This window comes from Dipodomys spectabilis, unplaced genomic scaffold (assembly GCF_019054845.1).
Source record: "Dipodomys spectabilis isolate Male_0828 unplaced genomic scaffold, ASM1905484v1 ptg000094l, whole genome shotgun sequence".
NCBI lineage: Eukaryota > Metazoa > Chordata > Mammalia > Rodentia > Heteromyidae > Dipodomys > Dipodomys spectabilis.
The window spans coordinates 4782459-4798777 of NW_024870771.1; the positions used below are offsets into that span (position 1 = coordinate 4782459).

A 16319-nucleotide genomic window follows, 5' to 3' on the forward strand; every position below is an offset into this window, starting at 1 on the left:
CCATCTATATCTGTGGGTTTCATACCTGAGTTTTCAACTTCAGACAAAAACATTCAGAAAAAATTTGAGTATAAACTAAACACATATGCTTTTTGCTTGATTTTATTCCCTGAGCAATATAACAACTGCAACTAGCTGAGAACTCAGCACCAAAAACAAAAAAATAAGAAACACAAGCAATCTAGAGAGGTTTGTGGAAGAGCAAGGCTGGAAGTGAATAATAGAACATGCTTAGCATATTCAAGGCCCTGAGTTTGATCCCCTTCACCAAAGGGAGTAAAGTAGATATGTATGTTAATACACCATTTTGTATAAAGGACAAGAGCTTCTACTAATTTAGTTACCAGCAGGGGTCCTGGAACACACCCCACACAAGATTGAAGGGATGGCTGTATACTTCTGAGATAACCATTTTAGTCCTTAAATAGAAATAAGTGAGTATATCACCAGAATTAGCTAAATTTTTGTAAGTTAATGAGGCTATTACTAATCACCATTTTATACATAAGGACACAGAGCACTACTCAGCCTGGTGTTCGAAAATATGACTGTCATCCAAGTTCAAGATTTGTGTAAGGTCTTATCTACATGGGTTTGATTACAGAAACTAATAAAGTATTCTCTTAAAAAAAAAAAAAGAGTCTGTGATTACAATCATATACAATATTATCTCTTCCTAGACCTTTTCTTTTTTTCGGTGAGGGGGTGGGGAGTTGGGAGGGTGAAGTCTTGCTATGTTATCTAGGCCGCCTGCAAAATTCCTACTGCATGAACAAACCTACCATGCCTACTATACTAATTTCCATTGTGATCTTTTTCTAGCAGGAAACTACCAGGTGAAGTTAATCAGAAAATAAGACCGTCTTCCAAAAAAAATACAGGCAAATCAAAAAGGGAACAGAAACAATTCTACTCAAAGGAAACTGAGATCATAGAAACCACAAAAATCATAAACTTGAAGGAAAACAGAGAAATAAGAATTTAATGAAAATACAACTAAAATTCTGTACTAATGCTACAGCTGACAAGAGGCAGGAAGGAATTTCTAGAGTAATGAAATATTTTACATCTTATCTCAGGTAGTTACATGTAAAACTGCATTTAAGATTTGTGCACTTTAAGTACATAACTACAAAGTAGTATAATTTTAATTAAGATGAGGATTTTGGGGTTGCCTTCACTACTTGAAACAACTGGATGAATATTATCTAATGTCTCAACAAACAGAAGTTGGCACCATTTCCTAAGATTTGTATCTGATCTTACTCCCTCCCAGTGCCAGTTCTGGAGTTTGAACTCAGGGCCTGGGCACTCTCTCTGAGCATTTTTGCTCAGGCCCTTGACCACTTCTCCACTTCCAGCATTTTGATGTTTAATTGGAGATAAAGAGCCTCACAGAATTTTCTGTCCAGGCTGGTTTTCAACTTAGATCCTCAAATCTCAGCCTCATGAGTAGCCAGGAATACAAGCATGCACCACTGATGACAGGCTGACTTCCCTTCTTAATGAATATGTCCACATTCTTAACTTTCAGATTCAACTGTCTCTTAAGGATTAGGATTTGGATTGGGTTAAGTATAGAGTTTGGTAATGAATCTTGATACATAATCAAAGCTGGCCTCAGAGCTCCAGAACCCAAATGATCCCTCCTGCCTCAACCTCTCCTAAGTAGGTAAGACTAACATGTATAACTACTCTGCCTCTTCTCTTTTAACCAGTATGAATAATTACCTTCTCTTTACTGTTCCTCCTGATTTCCAGATTCTTTCTCCATTTTAACCAATTCCTTTCAAAAGTTAAGTTCTATATCCTTTAATATCCCTAAGTTGAGGACAAGCCTCCTTGAGTTCACACCAATCATGTAAAACTCAGGATGGTTTTCACATGATTTCTAACAAATCATTCTAATAAATTTTGGAATTCAGATTAAAAATTCAAATATAAGACATCATATTTCTCTCTTAAATTTCACATTTTTAATTTCTATCATCATATTATCTACTATAATCCTGAACTGGGAATACAATCATTTCAGTAAGCTCTACAGAGCCACAGTGCTGCGTCTACAACGTGGTCAAGAACAAAAGGAAGATTTTAAGACTAGAAGGAAAAAATAAGAGAATACTGATTAAAAAATTAAGTTCCATCTCACTTAATATCTGTAAGTTACTATGGGAAAAAATACTAAAAAACTGTTAACTGACAAATGTTTAATTAAATGTTCACCAATAAATAATCAGCAAAAAGATAGATTGAAGATATGGCTTAAGTGGTAGAGCAGCAATAGAGAAATGAAAGCCAAGCGAGCACTAGACCTGATTCCTAACCCTCACAGAAAAAAGAAAAGAAGTGGGTTGGTAGATAAGTGGATAAATTAGTAAGTTTAACCCATGAGTTGAGAGCATAAATTCTGAAGCCAACCAGCCTACGTTCAAATCCTAGCCTGACCCCTTATGGACTGCATGATCTTTGGCAGGTTTATTAATCTTTTTGGTGCTTTTCTTTACTCTTGTAAAATGGTAAAACTACTTTAAGGGTACTTAAAAGATTAACTGAAGAAGTTACAACATTCCTGATAAACTCTTAAAAGAGAAATTTATCAACTACTATTGCTAAAATCAAGAAAGTAAAACAAAGATGAAGCATACTGAAATTCTGAACTAAATATTTTAATAAGTATGTCTGTCACTGAAACTTTAATACTCCTAAACTAGGTGTTGATCGCCTAGCTAATCAGAAGGCTGAGGATCAAGGTTCATTTGTTCTGTGCAGACAAATCTGAGTTTCATCTCCAGCAGGCTCATCATGAATGAATTGGAGGTCCAGCTCAAGTGGTAGAATGGAAATTCTACAACTTTGTGTGTGTGTGTGTGTGTGTGTGTGTGCGTGCGTGCGCGCGCGCGCCCATGCCTTCATGCACCAAGATGCTAACATACACTGATACTCACAGATAATCACAGTCACTGCGTTTTTGCTCAGGGCTTGCACTCTATCACTTGAGCCATAACTCCAGTCCCACTGCTGGTAAACTGGACGTTAAGAGCCTCTCAAATTCATATGCCTGGGTTACCGCTTAACCTTGATCCTAGATTTCAGCTTTCTGAGTAGCGAGGATTATAGCTAGGATCCACCAGGCACCTAGCTAAAACCATATTCTGACAGATGTTTCAACCTACCAGGAGGAAGTGATACATTTCCCAATCTATTTGATAAAAGTGTACTTTTAATACAACTTCCATATTAAAAGCTTGTGAAATATACCTTACACACAAAACTTGAAGCATATTGTTATATGAACCTTATTTTTTAAAAACTATATATCCTGCACATTGGATATGTATTACAAAATACAGATTTTAATGGTGCTACTTCACTTGAAGTCAAATGCATCAACAATTGTAACCAAGAGGGGCATTTTGCTTCATATCCCCTTGGTGCATTATTAAAATGTTATTTTAATCCCAGTCCATAAATTAAGTACTTACTTTATATTAGAGGAAAAGGAAAAAGAACTGTGTATACATACACGCTTTTGTAATATGGTGCTCTCAATCCTGTGCTATATTCTATTTCACAAATGCTACTTTTTATCAAGCTATGAATAGCTAACAAATGCTTCTGCATAGCAAAACTTCTAAAAATAGCTATGTGCCCATTTTAAAACCTTAGAAAATATTACCTACTTTTCTTAAGTTCTTCGTAAATTTCTTAAATTACACTAAAAAGCAACTGCAAATGTTATGCTTAAAGTCATAGTATCACTGAACACAATGATTCACATCTGTAAGCCTAGCTATTTGGCAGGCAGAGATAGAAAGATCACAGTTTGAGGCCAGCCAGAAAAAGTGAGGCCAGCCAGAAAAAGCTCAAGACTCCATCTTAATCAATAAAAAGAATGTGGCCTGTTATGGAATAGTGAGAAATGTAAATAGGAGAATCACACTCTAGGCCAGCGGAGAGGGGTGGGGGAAGGAGCAAGACCCCATATAAAAGTAACAAAAACAAAAGGGCTAGGAGTGTGGCTCAGGTGGTAGAGTACCTAGCAAGCATGAGGCTCTCATTTAAAGCCCCAATATGGAGTAATAATTTCTGCACCCATCACTCACTGAACACTTAAAGCAAAAAGACTACTCAGAAAAGATATAGCTGACTCATCTGACTAATGAACTGACATGTAGAAGAGATTACAAGTAAGGGGAGAGAGCATAATACAAACAAAGCTGCTGGTGTGAAGTGGTTGGTTTTTGGTTTTTTTTATGTTGGTCATAGGGCCTGAACTCTGTGCCTGGGCACTGTCTCAGAGGTCTTCAGCTTAAGGCAAATGCTCTATCACTTGAGCCACAGCGCCATTCCGGTTTTCTGGTGGTTTATTGGAGATAAATACACTCAGAAGCCAGGAGCCAGTGGCTCATGCCTGTAATCTTTTGCTACTCAGGAGGTTGAGATCTGAAGATCACAGTTCAAAGTCAGCCCTGGAAGAAAGTCTGTGAGAGTCTACCACTTCGAACCACAGGGCCACTTTCTGGTTTTCTGATGGTAAAGAGTCACAGGAACTTTTCTGTCCAAAGCTGGCTTTGAACAGTGATCCTGAGATCTAAGCCTCTTAAGTAGATAGGATTACAGGTGTTAGCCACCAGTGCCCAGTTGGTGGTTATTTTTTTTAATTGTCTACTTTTTGATAGTCCAAAAGTAAAGACAAATTGTGGGGAACCAAATTACTGGTATAAAAGAAAAAACATTCTGAAAATCAGAGCTGTCAAAAAGCCAAAAAGACAACTAATTTTTTATCACTGAAAATCTTTATGAGAAAACTGGTTCTTAGAGATAATAGAGAAAGGATACATATGTGATTAAAAAAAAAAAAAAAAAAGATAAGACTATGATCACAAACTCAATGCTTAGCATGTTCTTGGATCTTCTTAACACTTAAAACCCAAAACTAAAGACTTGATGCACAACACAAACAATGAAAAAGAGTGTATCTGCCTACAGGTACTATAGTCTATGTGGGTAATATACAAGTAATGCCCTAAATGTAGATAGAATAAAAGACTTTTTAGAGGTTAGAACATCATTTTCCTATTTGTTTGACTTTGGGACCCAATTTTCTTCCCAAGTATAGAGTCCTTTCTAATTTACCTGACCAATTTCATAGCCCAAGATAACTAGCCTTCTAACTCTCAACCACAACTGTAAGTCAGAAATCATTTAGTTAACTAAATTGAAAAATGAGAAAATCAGTAAGTGGAATCTAACAACATGTATCACATGACACTTGCTCTTAGTCAGACTACTTCTATGGTACAACAGCATAGTTTAATATATTCATCTTTACCCCATATAGTCACTGAAATACTAAAAAAAAAAATTAAAAATAAAGAGCAAGTGGAATAGTTTTTGCAAAGAGGCAAATATAAATAAGCTAGGGCTGTAGGGGTAACTCAGGAGTACAATTCTTGCCTAGGAAACTCAAGGCACCAAAGTTCAATCCCCAGTATCACCACGCAAGTAAGTAAAGAAACTGGGCGCCAAAGTGGTTCACATCTATAATCCCAGCAACCCAGGAGATTGAGATCTTTAGCTCTTTAGACCTCAGACTGGGGAGACAAATCCAAGAGACTTACATCTCCAATAAACTAGCAAAAAGAAGCCAAAAGTAAAGATGTGGCCCAAGTGCTAGAACACCAGCCATGCTCAAAAATAACCACGTAAAAGGGAGAGGCTCTGACTTCAAGTCCTTCCTAATATGGGCACAAAGATGAACAAAATCATTATATTCTTATGCATAACTGAAAATCTAAAAGAAGAGTTCTCATATACAAATAAAACTCAATACTCAATTAACTAGAAATGATACCAGTTAACTTTCTCAAACCACAGTGCCTAATTATCTCCCATATAGTCTCAACTTCAGGAGTTCTTAAGTATTATTTTAAAACATTTTCAGGCAAGGCACTGATGGCTCACACCTGTTATCCTAGCTACACAGGAGGCTGAGATCTAAGGATTATGGTTAAAAGCCAGGCCAGACAGAAAGTCTATGAGACTCTCATCTCCAACAAACCACCAGAAATCCAGAAGTGGAGCTATGGCTCAAAGTGGTAGAGTGCTAGCCTTGAGCAAAAGAACTGAGACAGTGACCAGGCCCTGAATTCAAGCCCCACAACTGACCAAAAACAAAAACATTTTCAGCAGGACACTGAAGGCTTACAGACTCTAATTCTAGCTACTCAGGAGGCTAGCTACTAAGGATTGTAATTCAAAGCCAGTCCAAACAGGGAAGTCTTGAAAGCATCAAAAAAACAAAAGTGGAGTTGTGGGTCAAAAGGCACTAGCCTTGCGCTCAGGGACAGCACTCTGACCCTAAATTCCATCCCCAGAACCAGCAGAAAATAAATAAATAAATAAACAAACAAACAAAAACATTTTCATTACCAAAACTGAATACCTAAAAATGGAATTCATTCACTGGAAAAAATGACTGAGAAAAGTTATAACAAATTTTCTATTAATTCAAACTTGAGAGGTTTTATATCACATTTCAGTCCACTGTAAAATTAGTCATCTTGATACCTTAGAATTTAAATGTACATTCCTCTCCTCTCAATTTCTAAGCATTTTCAAAGCCTACAAACTGTTGTCTATGCTACTCCTATTTAACAACTAAGATTTCTACTACTAGTGAGCAAAGAAAATATGAATGTGGCATTAGGCTAGGAGTCAAGGGATAAGAATCAATTCTATCTTGAATGTTATCATATAAAATTTTCTGGTCCAGGTCATCCCTCCATCTGCTCTGAAGCTACACAATATTAGGATGACAGGAACTATATCCTGTTGCTAACCAGTGTTGGAAGAATGCAGAAGAACCCAAACAAGATATGCAAAAAGAATGCTCAGGCAAATATGATCAAAGATACTGAGTTGAAATATGAATTATAATATGTGAAAAGTTGTAACAAACTTTATTTCTCTCACTTTTTCTTTTTCTCAGTACTAGGGTTTGAACTCAGGGCATCTCACATGTTACACAGGTTTTCTACCACTGAGTCATGTCCCCAGCCACTTGACTGGTAATTTCTTCATATGGTATCTGTGTGCCCATTCTCCCTCCCACCTTGAATTTATGTTGTCAGAGGAATGTATGTTATTTCTGTGGTGTACTGGAATCAAGGGTATGTTACATCTGTGGTATACTGGAATCAAGGGTATCAAAGTACTATTCTGTTTATTAAACCAGTATAGTCCAAGTTAAATCATTAGGAATACTATATTCCTAACGTATACTATATTAATGTATATAGTATATATACACTATAAATATACTATATTCCTAATGTATTTTTAAAAGCAGCATGGAAATGTTTTTGTTGTGATGCTTGCATTTGCATATATACAACACATAGCTAATTCCCAAATTGCTAACCACTATTCACACAAATAGTATATTGTAAATATTTTAATAGTCTTATTTTTAAATTCTAATTACTCAAATAACCTAAAATACTGCAAGAGTATCTTTTGTAGGGTAGGAATAATTAATAATTCATAGGTTTATTTATAATTATGAAATCAATAAAACAAGTAATCATCCTCAAACTCCATATGAACCACATAGTAAAAGTGTGGTACAATGAAAATCAAATTGCTTTTAGAAATATCACACTGAGGAAGTATAGCTATTATTACCTTATTTTTTTGTCAGTTAATGTATTGTATATAAAAGGAATGCCAAAAGAATGTAAACTAGCTAAATGAAATTATGAAGTGCAAATTTATTGGCAATGGTTGTCGTTCCCCCGTCCCCCGCTTTTTTTTTGGGGGGGGGGTAGGTTACAGGGCTTGAACTCAGGGCCAGGGCACTGTCCCTGAGCTCTTTTGCTCAAGGCAAGCACTCTACCATTTTGAGCCATAGCTCCACTTCTGGTGGTTTATTGGAGATCAGTCTCATGGACTTTTCCTGCCCAGGCTGGATCCTGAGTAGCTAGGATTACAGGCGTGAGCCACCAGTTCCTGGCAGGAAAAGTATCTTGAGATTAAGACAGGAGAAGGAATTCAGCCCTAAGAGATTCATACAACAAGCAAGTAATGGGAAAAGAGCTGTTATATTTAACTTATAGCTAAGAACTGAAAGATAGTATTAGTAGTAAATTCTACAAAATGATTGTGAACTACAGAGTCTGTTCCTCTAAAGAGTCTCCTTGAAATGGTGTTTAGGTAAAAAACTTGAATGAAGATGTAAGCAGGTATTGTGGTATCTTGATGATTTAACCACAAATGCCTTTCCTATTTAAATATTCCAATCAGTACTGTTAGTACACATACCTCGGAGAATTCTTTCCTCATGGCAACGAAGAAAGTCCCAGATTCTAACAGTGCCGTCATCAGAGCATGTAGCAAATTTATTATCCGTGGGTGAGAAACTGTTACATGAAGACACACAGCAGGGGAAAGAAGTCAGCATTTAACAGATTATCTGTTCTTCTCAGACAGGGAAAAATAAAAACACTGTGCTGCATTATAAACAGGAGAGGGAAGTATCCAGTTGAAGAAGCCCTTAAAAAGAATGTTTGTTGTCAACTAAAATAAGCATCTCATCAAAAGAAGACTTCCACAGAGTAGTTGTTTCAGTTTTCAACCATTAAGTATTCAGTACTGGTGTATTACTAATCCTAATACTACCTATGCTCCTTTCAGTATTTTTCTAATCAAACTAGTAAAACAATGAGAGCTGTTGGTATTGTTGAAACATCTTCTCCCTGCTATGAAGCTATCCCATGAATGTACCTTTGGAGGAAAACTAAAACATGGATGTTCTGAATTATGTTCAAAGACAAAAGTGAGAGCCATTTTTTTTTCTTCCCAACAGTGAAAGAATATCAAGTTTCTCAAGTAACTGTAAAAAGTCCCTTGAACTTTTGAATCTATGACTAAGTTAGGACCAACTGTGGAAAAAAAAAAAAAAAAGGTAGAGCAGGACAATATGGCCAAGTCCATAAAACCGGAGCACATATATCCAACCATTTCTGTTGATTTTGAAAGAAGAAACAAGTGACTGCAGTGGACCGTATTTCTAGAGACAACCTCCCACACACAGGTGGCACAACCTTAAAGAATGCTGCTTAGCTTTATTCTGAGGCTGTAGCAATTCTTCAGGATTGTTCTTGCAGTTTACTATACGTATCTCATTGATATGTAAAAACATACAACTCACTGAAAATATTTTCAACTCCACTTATTATACATGTGTATATCTGATGTTATCAACCGTGAATCAGAAGTCCTACGTCTTCTTGACAAATGTCTGCTTACAGCTGGAAAGCATGTAGAACCCATTCAATCATTCAATAATCCGTTAATGTTTGCCACATCCAGGGAGTTATCTGTGAGGGTTTTGGGTCCTATACTTTCTTTTTGAAGTCGTGGCATAACCACGCCAACCAGGTCTTCACTTAAGCCTTTTTTCCTTGTATTTTGTGTGAATCCTGAAGCGTTTTCTGTAGGCTTTAGATTTTATTCAGTTGTATAATTAAAGACTGAATGCTTTATTTGGAATAAAATATTCTTGTCTTACACAGTAGATAAAAAGGAGTAACGTATATACATTATTAACCATAAATATAAAGAGAAAACCAGTGCAAAATGTGGCAGACAATACATCTCTAACACATTGCAAAGGCTGATACCCGGAACACACTACTTCAGAAAGGTGCCAGCAAAATGGTGAATGTGTGCAAACAAAGAAAAATACCGTGTTTATAGGGTGCAGAAAGCTTCCCAGAACCTGACAGAGCCCATGCATCTCTGCACCCAGAATACACTTAGAGAATAATTTAACCATGACAATAGGGACTACAGAAAATGGTATATTGTGTATAAACCTGGCCTCTCTAATCGCCTCCTTATGTGCCTGGAACATCTTGACGTTGTTCATATTCGACTGCCAGTATTTCACATATCCTCCATGGTCGGCTGTCAACATCCACATGTCATTATGTGACCAAGTCATGGCCCTCACTGGGCTATCATGAGCCTATGAAAACAGAAAACTTTTATAAGTTTTTTTAACTGACTAAAGAACATACGATTGAAAGCTTACAGGAGCCTATACAAACTCAACATCAATGAGCCCTCCAGTTAAGTTTTACAACATCTGTAAATCTGATTATTTCTCAGGTTCTATAAATAAATAACATAGGATGAACTTGTGATTGCAGTTACCTGCAATATTGTTTCAAAATTGAAAGTGAGTCCATTCCACAAGGTGAACTCTCCACTAGAAGCTCCAGTGACCAACCGTCTTCCTTCTGGAGTCCACTGAGTAAGGAAAAGGACAGGTTACATAAGGGTCCAAGTCTTCCAATTTCACCAATTTTGAAAACATTTACCAAGTCTCTACTTATAAAATATCCAAGAGTCAACATTAAGAAGACAATATTGGGGCTGGGAATGTGGCTCAGTGGTACAGTGTTTGCCTAAATATGCGTGAAAGCCCTGGGTCCGTAAGCAGAAAAAGCCCTAAGTGGCTCAACTGGGAGAATACTATTAGCCCTGAGCAAGAAAAGCTGCTCAAGGACAGTGCCCAGGCCCTCAGTGCAAGCCCAGAGACTGCCAAAAAAGAAGAAAAGAAGAGGAAGAGGAAAAGGAAGGAGGAGGAGGAAAGAGGAAGAGGAGAAAGAGGAGCAGGAGAAAAAGGAGGAGGAGCAGGAGGAGGAGGAGAAGGAAGAGGAAGGAAGAAGAAGAGGAAGGGGGGAGGGGGGAGAAGGAAGAAGGAAGAAGAAAGCCAGGCGCTGGTGGCTCACGCCTGTAATCCTAGCTACTCAGGAGGCTGAGATCTGAGGATCACGGTTCAAAGCCAGCCCAGGCAGGAAAGTCCATGAGGCAGGAAAAGTTGGTGAGACTCTTATCTCCAATAAACCACCAGAAAACCAAAAGTGGTGCTGTAGCTCAAGCGGTAGATCGCTCGCCTTGAGCTAAAGAGCGTGGGGATAGTGCCCAGGCCCAGAGTTCAAGCCCCATGACCAAACAAACAAACAAAACAAACAAACAAACAAAAAAGCAGCAGCAGCAGCAACTTTCACTTAATAAGTTTCACTTAAAAAGTGTAGCCCAGCTTTCTTATTTTTTTTTTTTGGTCAGTTGTGGGACTTGAACTCTGAGCCTGGGCGCTGTCCCTCAGCTCTTCAACTCAAGGGTAGAGCTCTACCACTTTAGCCAGAGTCACTTCTGGTTTTCGGGTGGTTTACTGGAGATAAGAGTCTCACCAACTTTTCCTGCCTTGGCTAGCATTGAACCGCGATCCTCAGATCTCAGCCTCTTGAATAGCTAGGATTACAGGCATGAGCCACCCGTGCCCAGCTAGCTCAGCTTTATAATCAAATCTCTTCTCTGAAAAGAAACATTAACACAATAGACAGAAAGCACTAGCACTCTAGTTCATTAACTTTCTGTTAAAAGTACATGAAAGTGGGCTGGGAAGGTGGCTCAGTGGTAGAGTGCTTGCCTTGAATGCATGAGGCCCTGGGTTTGATTCCTCAGTACCACATAAGCAAAAAGAAAAAAAGCCGGAAGTGGTGCTGTGACTCAAGTGGTAGAGCGCTAGCCTTGAGCTGAAGAGCTGAGGGACAGCGCCCAGGCCCAGAGTTCAGGCCCCACGATCGGACCAAAAAAAAAAAAAAAGTACATGAAAGTACACACGCTCAATAATTGTTTCAAACGAAATATGCAAAGATCTTTCTCCCCCCTCCTCTCCCCCCCCATCCTGGGGCTTAAACTGAGGGCTTAGGCACTGTCCCTGAGCTTCTTTTGCTACTCAAGAGGCTGAGAGCTGAAAATTAAGTTTCAAACAAACTGGTCAGGAAAATCTCTAAGAATTTTATGTCCAATTAACCATTCAAAAGCCAAAGTGGAGCTGTGACAAAGTGATAGAGCACCAGACTTGAGTGAAAAAGCTCAAGGTTAGTACCCAGGCTATGAATTCAAGCCCCACAACCCACACAAAAGAAATAAATTTTTAAAAAAGAGAATTTATGCCAGGTGCCAGGGGCTCGTGCCTGTAATCCTAGATACTCAGGAGGCAATGTGAGAATCCTGGTTGGAAGCCAGCCCTGGCAGGAAAGGCCCCCTTAGATTCTTATCTCCTATTAATCACTCAAAAGCTGGAAGTGGAGTTGTGGCTCAAAGTGGTATAGCGCTAGCTTTTTAAGCAAAAGAGCTCAGGGCCAGCACCCAGACTCTGAGTTCAAGCCCCACCACTGACAAAAAAAAAAGAAATTTACATTTACAGACAAACTCAAGGATACATTTTCTTCACAAAAATACCCAACAGATACTTACTCTTACAACAAATACTGGACACTTTACTTTATTTGTTGATGTCCGAACAAATTTTGTTGTTACTGCATTCATAGGGTTACTCAACATTCCTATAGGTGGGACTAGCTACAATAAAATAAAATTTTAATTGTTAGAGATCTTGACAACATAAGAGAGAAGAAGCCAGGTACAGGTCAAAATAATTATTTCAACCTCTAAAGACAAATTTAGGACTATATAAGTCTTTCTTTAAAAATTATTGTAAGATTAAGAAAACATAATGTACAAAAAATGTATTATGTAAGAAAAATCAGGTACTAGACTTTATTAGACTTCATTAATTAGTTCTAAAATCAATACAATGAAAAATATTCACAATAAGCCATGTTTAAAGTTAACTTTCCTATTAAAAGTCTTACGTAGTTCCATCTATTTCTGGACAAAAGTTCAATCCAAAAGTTTAACTAACATTAGATCAAAAGGAATGTCTAAGATAAAATTAATGCACAGTTCAGAGTTGTATTACAGTATCCTTTTGGAAATAGTTATTAAAATGCAAATAGAAAAGACCATTTTGAACTTGCATTCACATATTTCTAGGATTGTCAAACCAAAAGGCATTAAACTAGTATGATAAAACTTGTACTTACATCATTGTAATAACCTGCATCAGGCTGAATAGCCCGCATATCTCTCTGGTCTCTTTGCCATATTCTGTTCTGTTAAAAATAAATCAATTAATTAATGAGTATACAATCTATTATACTCAATGTGAAATTAAATTATTAATAAAATGTAAAGTATATCGAAGTAAGGAGAAAAATGAAATTCAAAACACTGTTTTCTAAAACTAATTCCAGTTCTTAAAAACAACTTCTATTTTTCTTACTAACATTGCTTACAATTTCCTTCTTCATTTTTAGCCTCTACTCTACTCATACAAAATACTCACCAACCATACCTTAATAAAAGTAACAAGGCAGAGGGTACACAGGCATCCTGAATTCCTTCAAAACCTTTTGTACAAAACATTTCTTCTTTGGGGGGTGGCGATGTCAATCATGGGCTTGAACTCAGAGCTTGGGTGCTGCCTTTGAGCTCTTTTGCCACTCTGAGCCACAATGCCACTTCTGGTTTTCTGGTTAATTGGAATAAGGGTCTCAGAGACTTTCCTGCCCAGGCTGGCTTTGAACCGTGATCCTCAGATATCAGCCTCATGAGTAGCTAGGATTACAGGCCTGAGTTATCAGTATCCTGCTTATTTGGATGCTTTTTTTTTTCTTGAATTCAGGGCCTGGGCACTGTCCCTGAGATTTATTTTATTTTATTTTTTTGCCAGTCATGGGGCCTGAACTCTGGGTCTGGGTGCTGTTCCTCAGCTCTTCAGCTCAAGGCTAGCGCTCTACCACTTGAGCCACAGCGCCACTTCTGGCTTTTTCTGCTTATGTGGTGCTGAGAAATCGAACCCAGGGCCTCATGCATGCAAGGCAAGCACTCTACCACTGAGCCACCTTCCCAGCCCTGTCCCTGAGATTATTTTGCACAAGGCTAGCACTCTACCACTTGAGCCACAGCACCACTTCTGGCTTTTTCTATTTATGTAGTAATGAAGAATCAAACCCAGTGCTTTGTGAATGCTAGGCAAGCACTCTACCACTAAGCCATATCCCCAGCCCTGTTTGGCTTTCTTGATTCCTCTCATATCCTAGCTTTTTATTCTAGTTTTACAACTAAAATTTCTAGGAAAGTCTCATTTGTTCTTACTTCTGACTGCCATGTGTAGCAAGACTCTAATCAGGCCTACGTGCAAATAGGTCCTGAACTAAAGGGGATCTAGGGTAATAAAAACAGACAAATCCAATGGTTTTAACAGTAACCTTAGTGAAGCACTCACAAGGAGAGAAACAGCACTGAGGATATCTGAGGCAGAGCCCTGTATCGTATCATTACTTACCATCTTGAGCTGCTTCCATCCTATAGGACTGTAAGTAAACAGAATTTTTCCCAGACTGAAGAACTTCCTACCACTAGGAGTTTGGAAATGGGAGAATCAACGTTCCCAGCACCACTATCTCACAGAAATATTGCTATGTTGGTAGTCTTTTATGATTTCTTATACACTGTGAGCTTAAAAAGACCTTTACACTTGGACTAGGGATTAAAATACCCTCTCTGATTTACTGTGAACCTTTACAACCAATTTTTCTAAACTGGAGTCTGATTTTCATCGTTTTTCACACAGGTAAAATAAGGGCTGCCTCCATTAACAGCTACTCAGGAAGGTGAGGTAAAAGTATGTTCATGATTAAGCACAGACTGAGCAACTTAACAAGACTTTAATCTCAAAAACAGTAAGTCTCAGCTGTGCTCACTGGCTCCTAGATGAGACTGAAAATGGGAGGAACATGGCTCAAGGCCAATCCAGATAGAAAGTGCATGATAACCCCTTTTCAATTCATAGCTGGATTTAGTATGCATGTCATCTTGGGAGGATAATGGCCCTACTCTAGCCCAAGCAGAAAAGTCTGTAAGACTCCATCTCAATGGAGGAAAGCTAGACAGATGACTGTGGCACATGTCTGTCCAGAAAACAATACCAAATTGGGGGGCTGCAAACCATGCATCCCAGAGAAAGTGAGACTTCGGGTTTTCTAGTGGTTTATTAGAGATAAGAGTCTCACAGACTTTCCTGCCTGGACTGGCTTTGAACTGTTATCCTCAGATCTCAGCCTCCTGAGTAGCTAGGATTGCAGGCATGAGCCACCGGCGCCCAGCTACTTCTATCTTTAAAATAATCAGCAATGGACTGGAGGTGTAGCTCAAGTGACAGAGTATCTGCCATATCAATTTTTCAGAAAATTACATATGCAGAGTAAAAATAAAAAGTACACTTCCTGAAATAGCCTCATCTGAAATTCACTTAATTCCACTAATTCAAGCAACATATATACTTAATACCCCTTCAGTTAGGAAACTATCAAACCTGATATAAAGGCAGACACCTATACTCAGAAGGCAGTATAAGAGACCTCAAATTCCAAGACCAGTCAGGACAAAGTTGGTGAGATCCTACCTCAAAAACAAAATACAAAGCCAGGTTCAGGGGGCTCACACCTGTAATCCTAGCTACTGAGAAGGCTGAGATCTGAGGATAGCAGTTCAAAACCAGCCCAGGCAGGAAAGTTGGTGAGACTCTTATCTCCAGTAAACTCAAAAAAGCCAGAAGTGGAACTGTGGCTCAAGCAGTGGAGTGTTCACCTTGAGCAAAAGAAGCTCAAGGACAGTGCCCAAATCCATAGTTCAAGCCCCAAGACTAGGGGTCCAAGGGGAGGCAGGTATAGCTCAAGCAGTGGCACAAATAGAATACTTTCTTATTACCATGTGTAAGGTTCTGAGTTAGTCTCCAGCATAGTTAAGAGAAAAAAGAAAACAACCTTTGATCATCTGAAATATGTTAATTAAACTTACCTCCAGATACTTAATTACAGACGGATTATAGTCTATAGTTTTTCGGTTTACAGCTTTTCTCATTCGTTTCCCATCGAAGGTAAGCTGCTGCATTGCTTGCTGCTGTGCAAAATCAGGTCGCTTATAAAACAGTTGTCGAGGTGCTTGGTGCTGGAACCTTGGCATATGGAAAAAACGTGGAGGAGAGCCAATTTCTGTAGCCATCGTGATGTCTTCCTTCTAGAGCACTAGGGAGGAAAAAAGTATTTTCATCATAAATCTCAGCACTACAAAATTTTCAATGATTTTTTTTAATGTATATGCAGTGTTTATATCTTTCGGTCATGACACAAAATCAACTACAAAGGCTGGGGTTGTAGAATCAGTGTTATAGAGCTTGCCTAGGATACATGAGGCACCACCGAAACAAGAAAAAAATTTGAAAAAATGCTAATTCAGAGCCTAAGTATTATTAGAAGGCATTTCTTATAAAACAGCATGATTCTACAACAGTTTGAGATGGAGAGAGTGTGTAATAAGCAAATATAAACTATTAT

The 16319-nt window shown here is 38.2% G+C and overlaps 1 protein-coding gene across 5 annotated transcripts in view; it reads right to left on the reverse strand.

Annotated features, from left to right (window-relative positions):
* The window catches only part of Wdr33 (WD repeat domain 33), a 111335-nt gene that overhangs the window by 59281 nt on the left and 35735 nt on the right, over positions 1–16319 (reverse strand). For 3 of the 5 annotated variants that reach the window (XM_042685098.1, XM_042685097.1, XM_042685102.1), the window contains 6 exons: positions 15784–16010; positions 12966–13034; positions 12337–12441; positions 10222–10317; positions 9882–10033; positions 8326–8423 (listed from right to left, as the gene is read on the reverse strand). In XM_042685098.1, the coding sequence (XP_042541032.1) occupies positions 8326–8423; positions 9882–10033; positions 10222–10317; positions 12337–12441; positions 12966–13034; positions 15784–15987 (724 nt within the window). In that variant the 5' untranslated portion in view covers positions 15988–16010. Of the gene's footprint in view, positions 1–8325; positions 8424–9108; positions 10034–10221; positions 10318–12336; positions 12442–12965; positions 13035–15783; positions 16017–16319 lie in introns of those variants that run through there. The other 2 variants (XM_042685099.1, XM_042685101.1) reach the window with 2 other exon arrangements.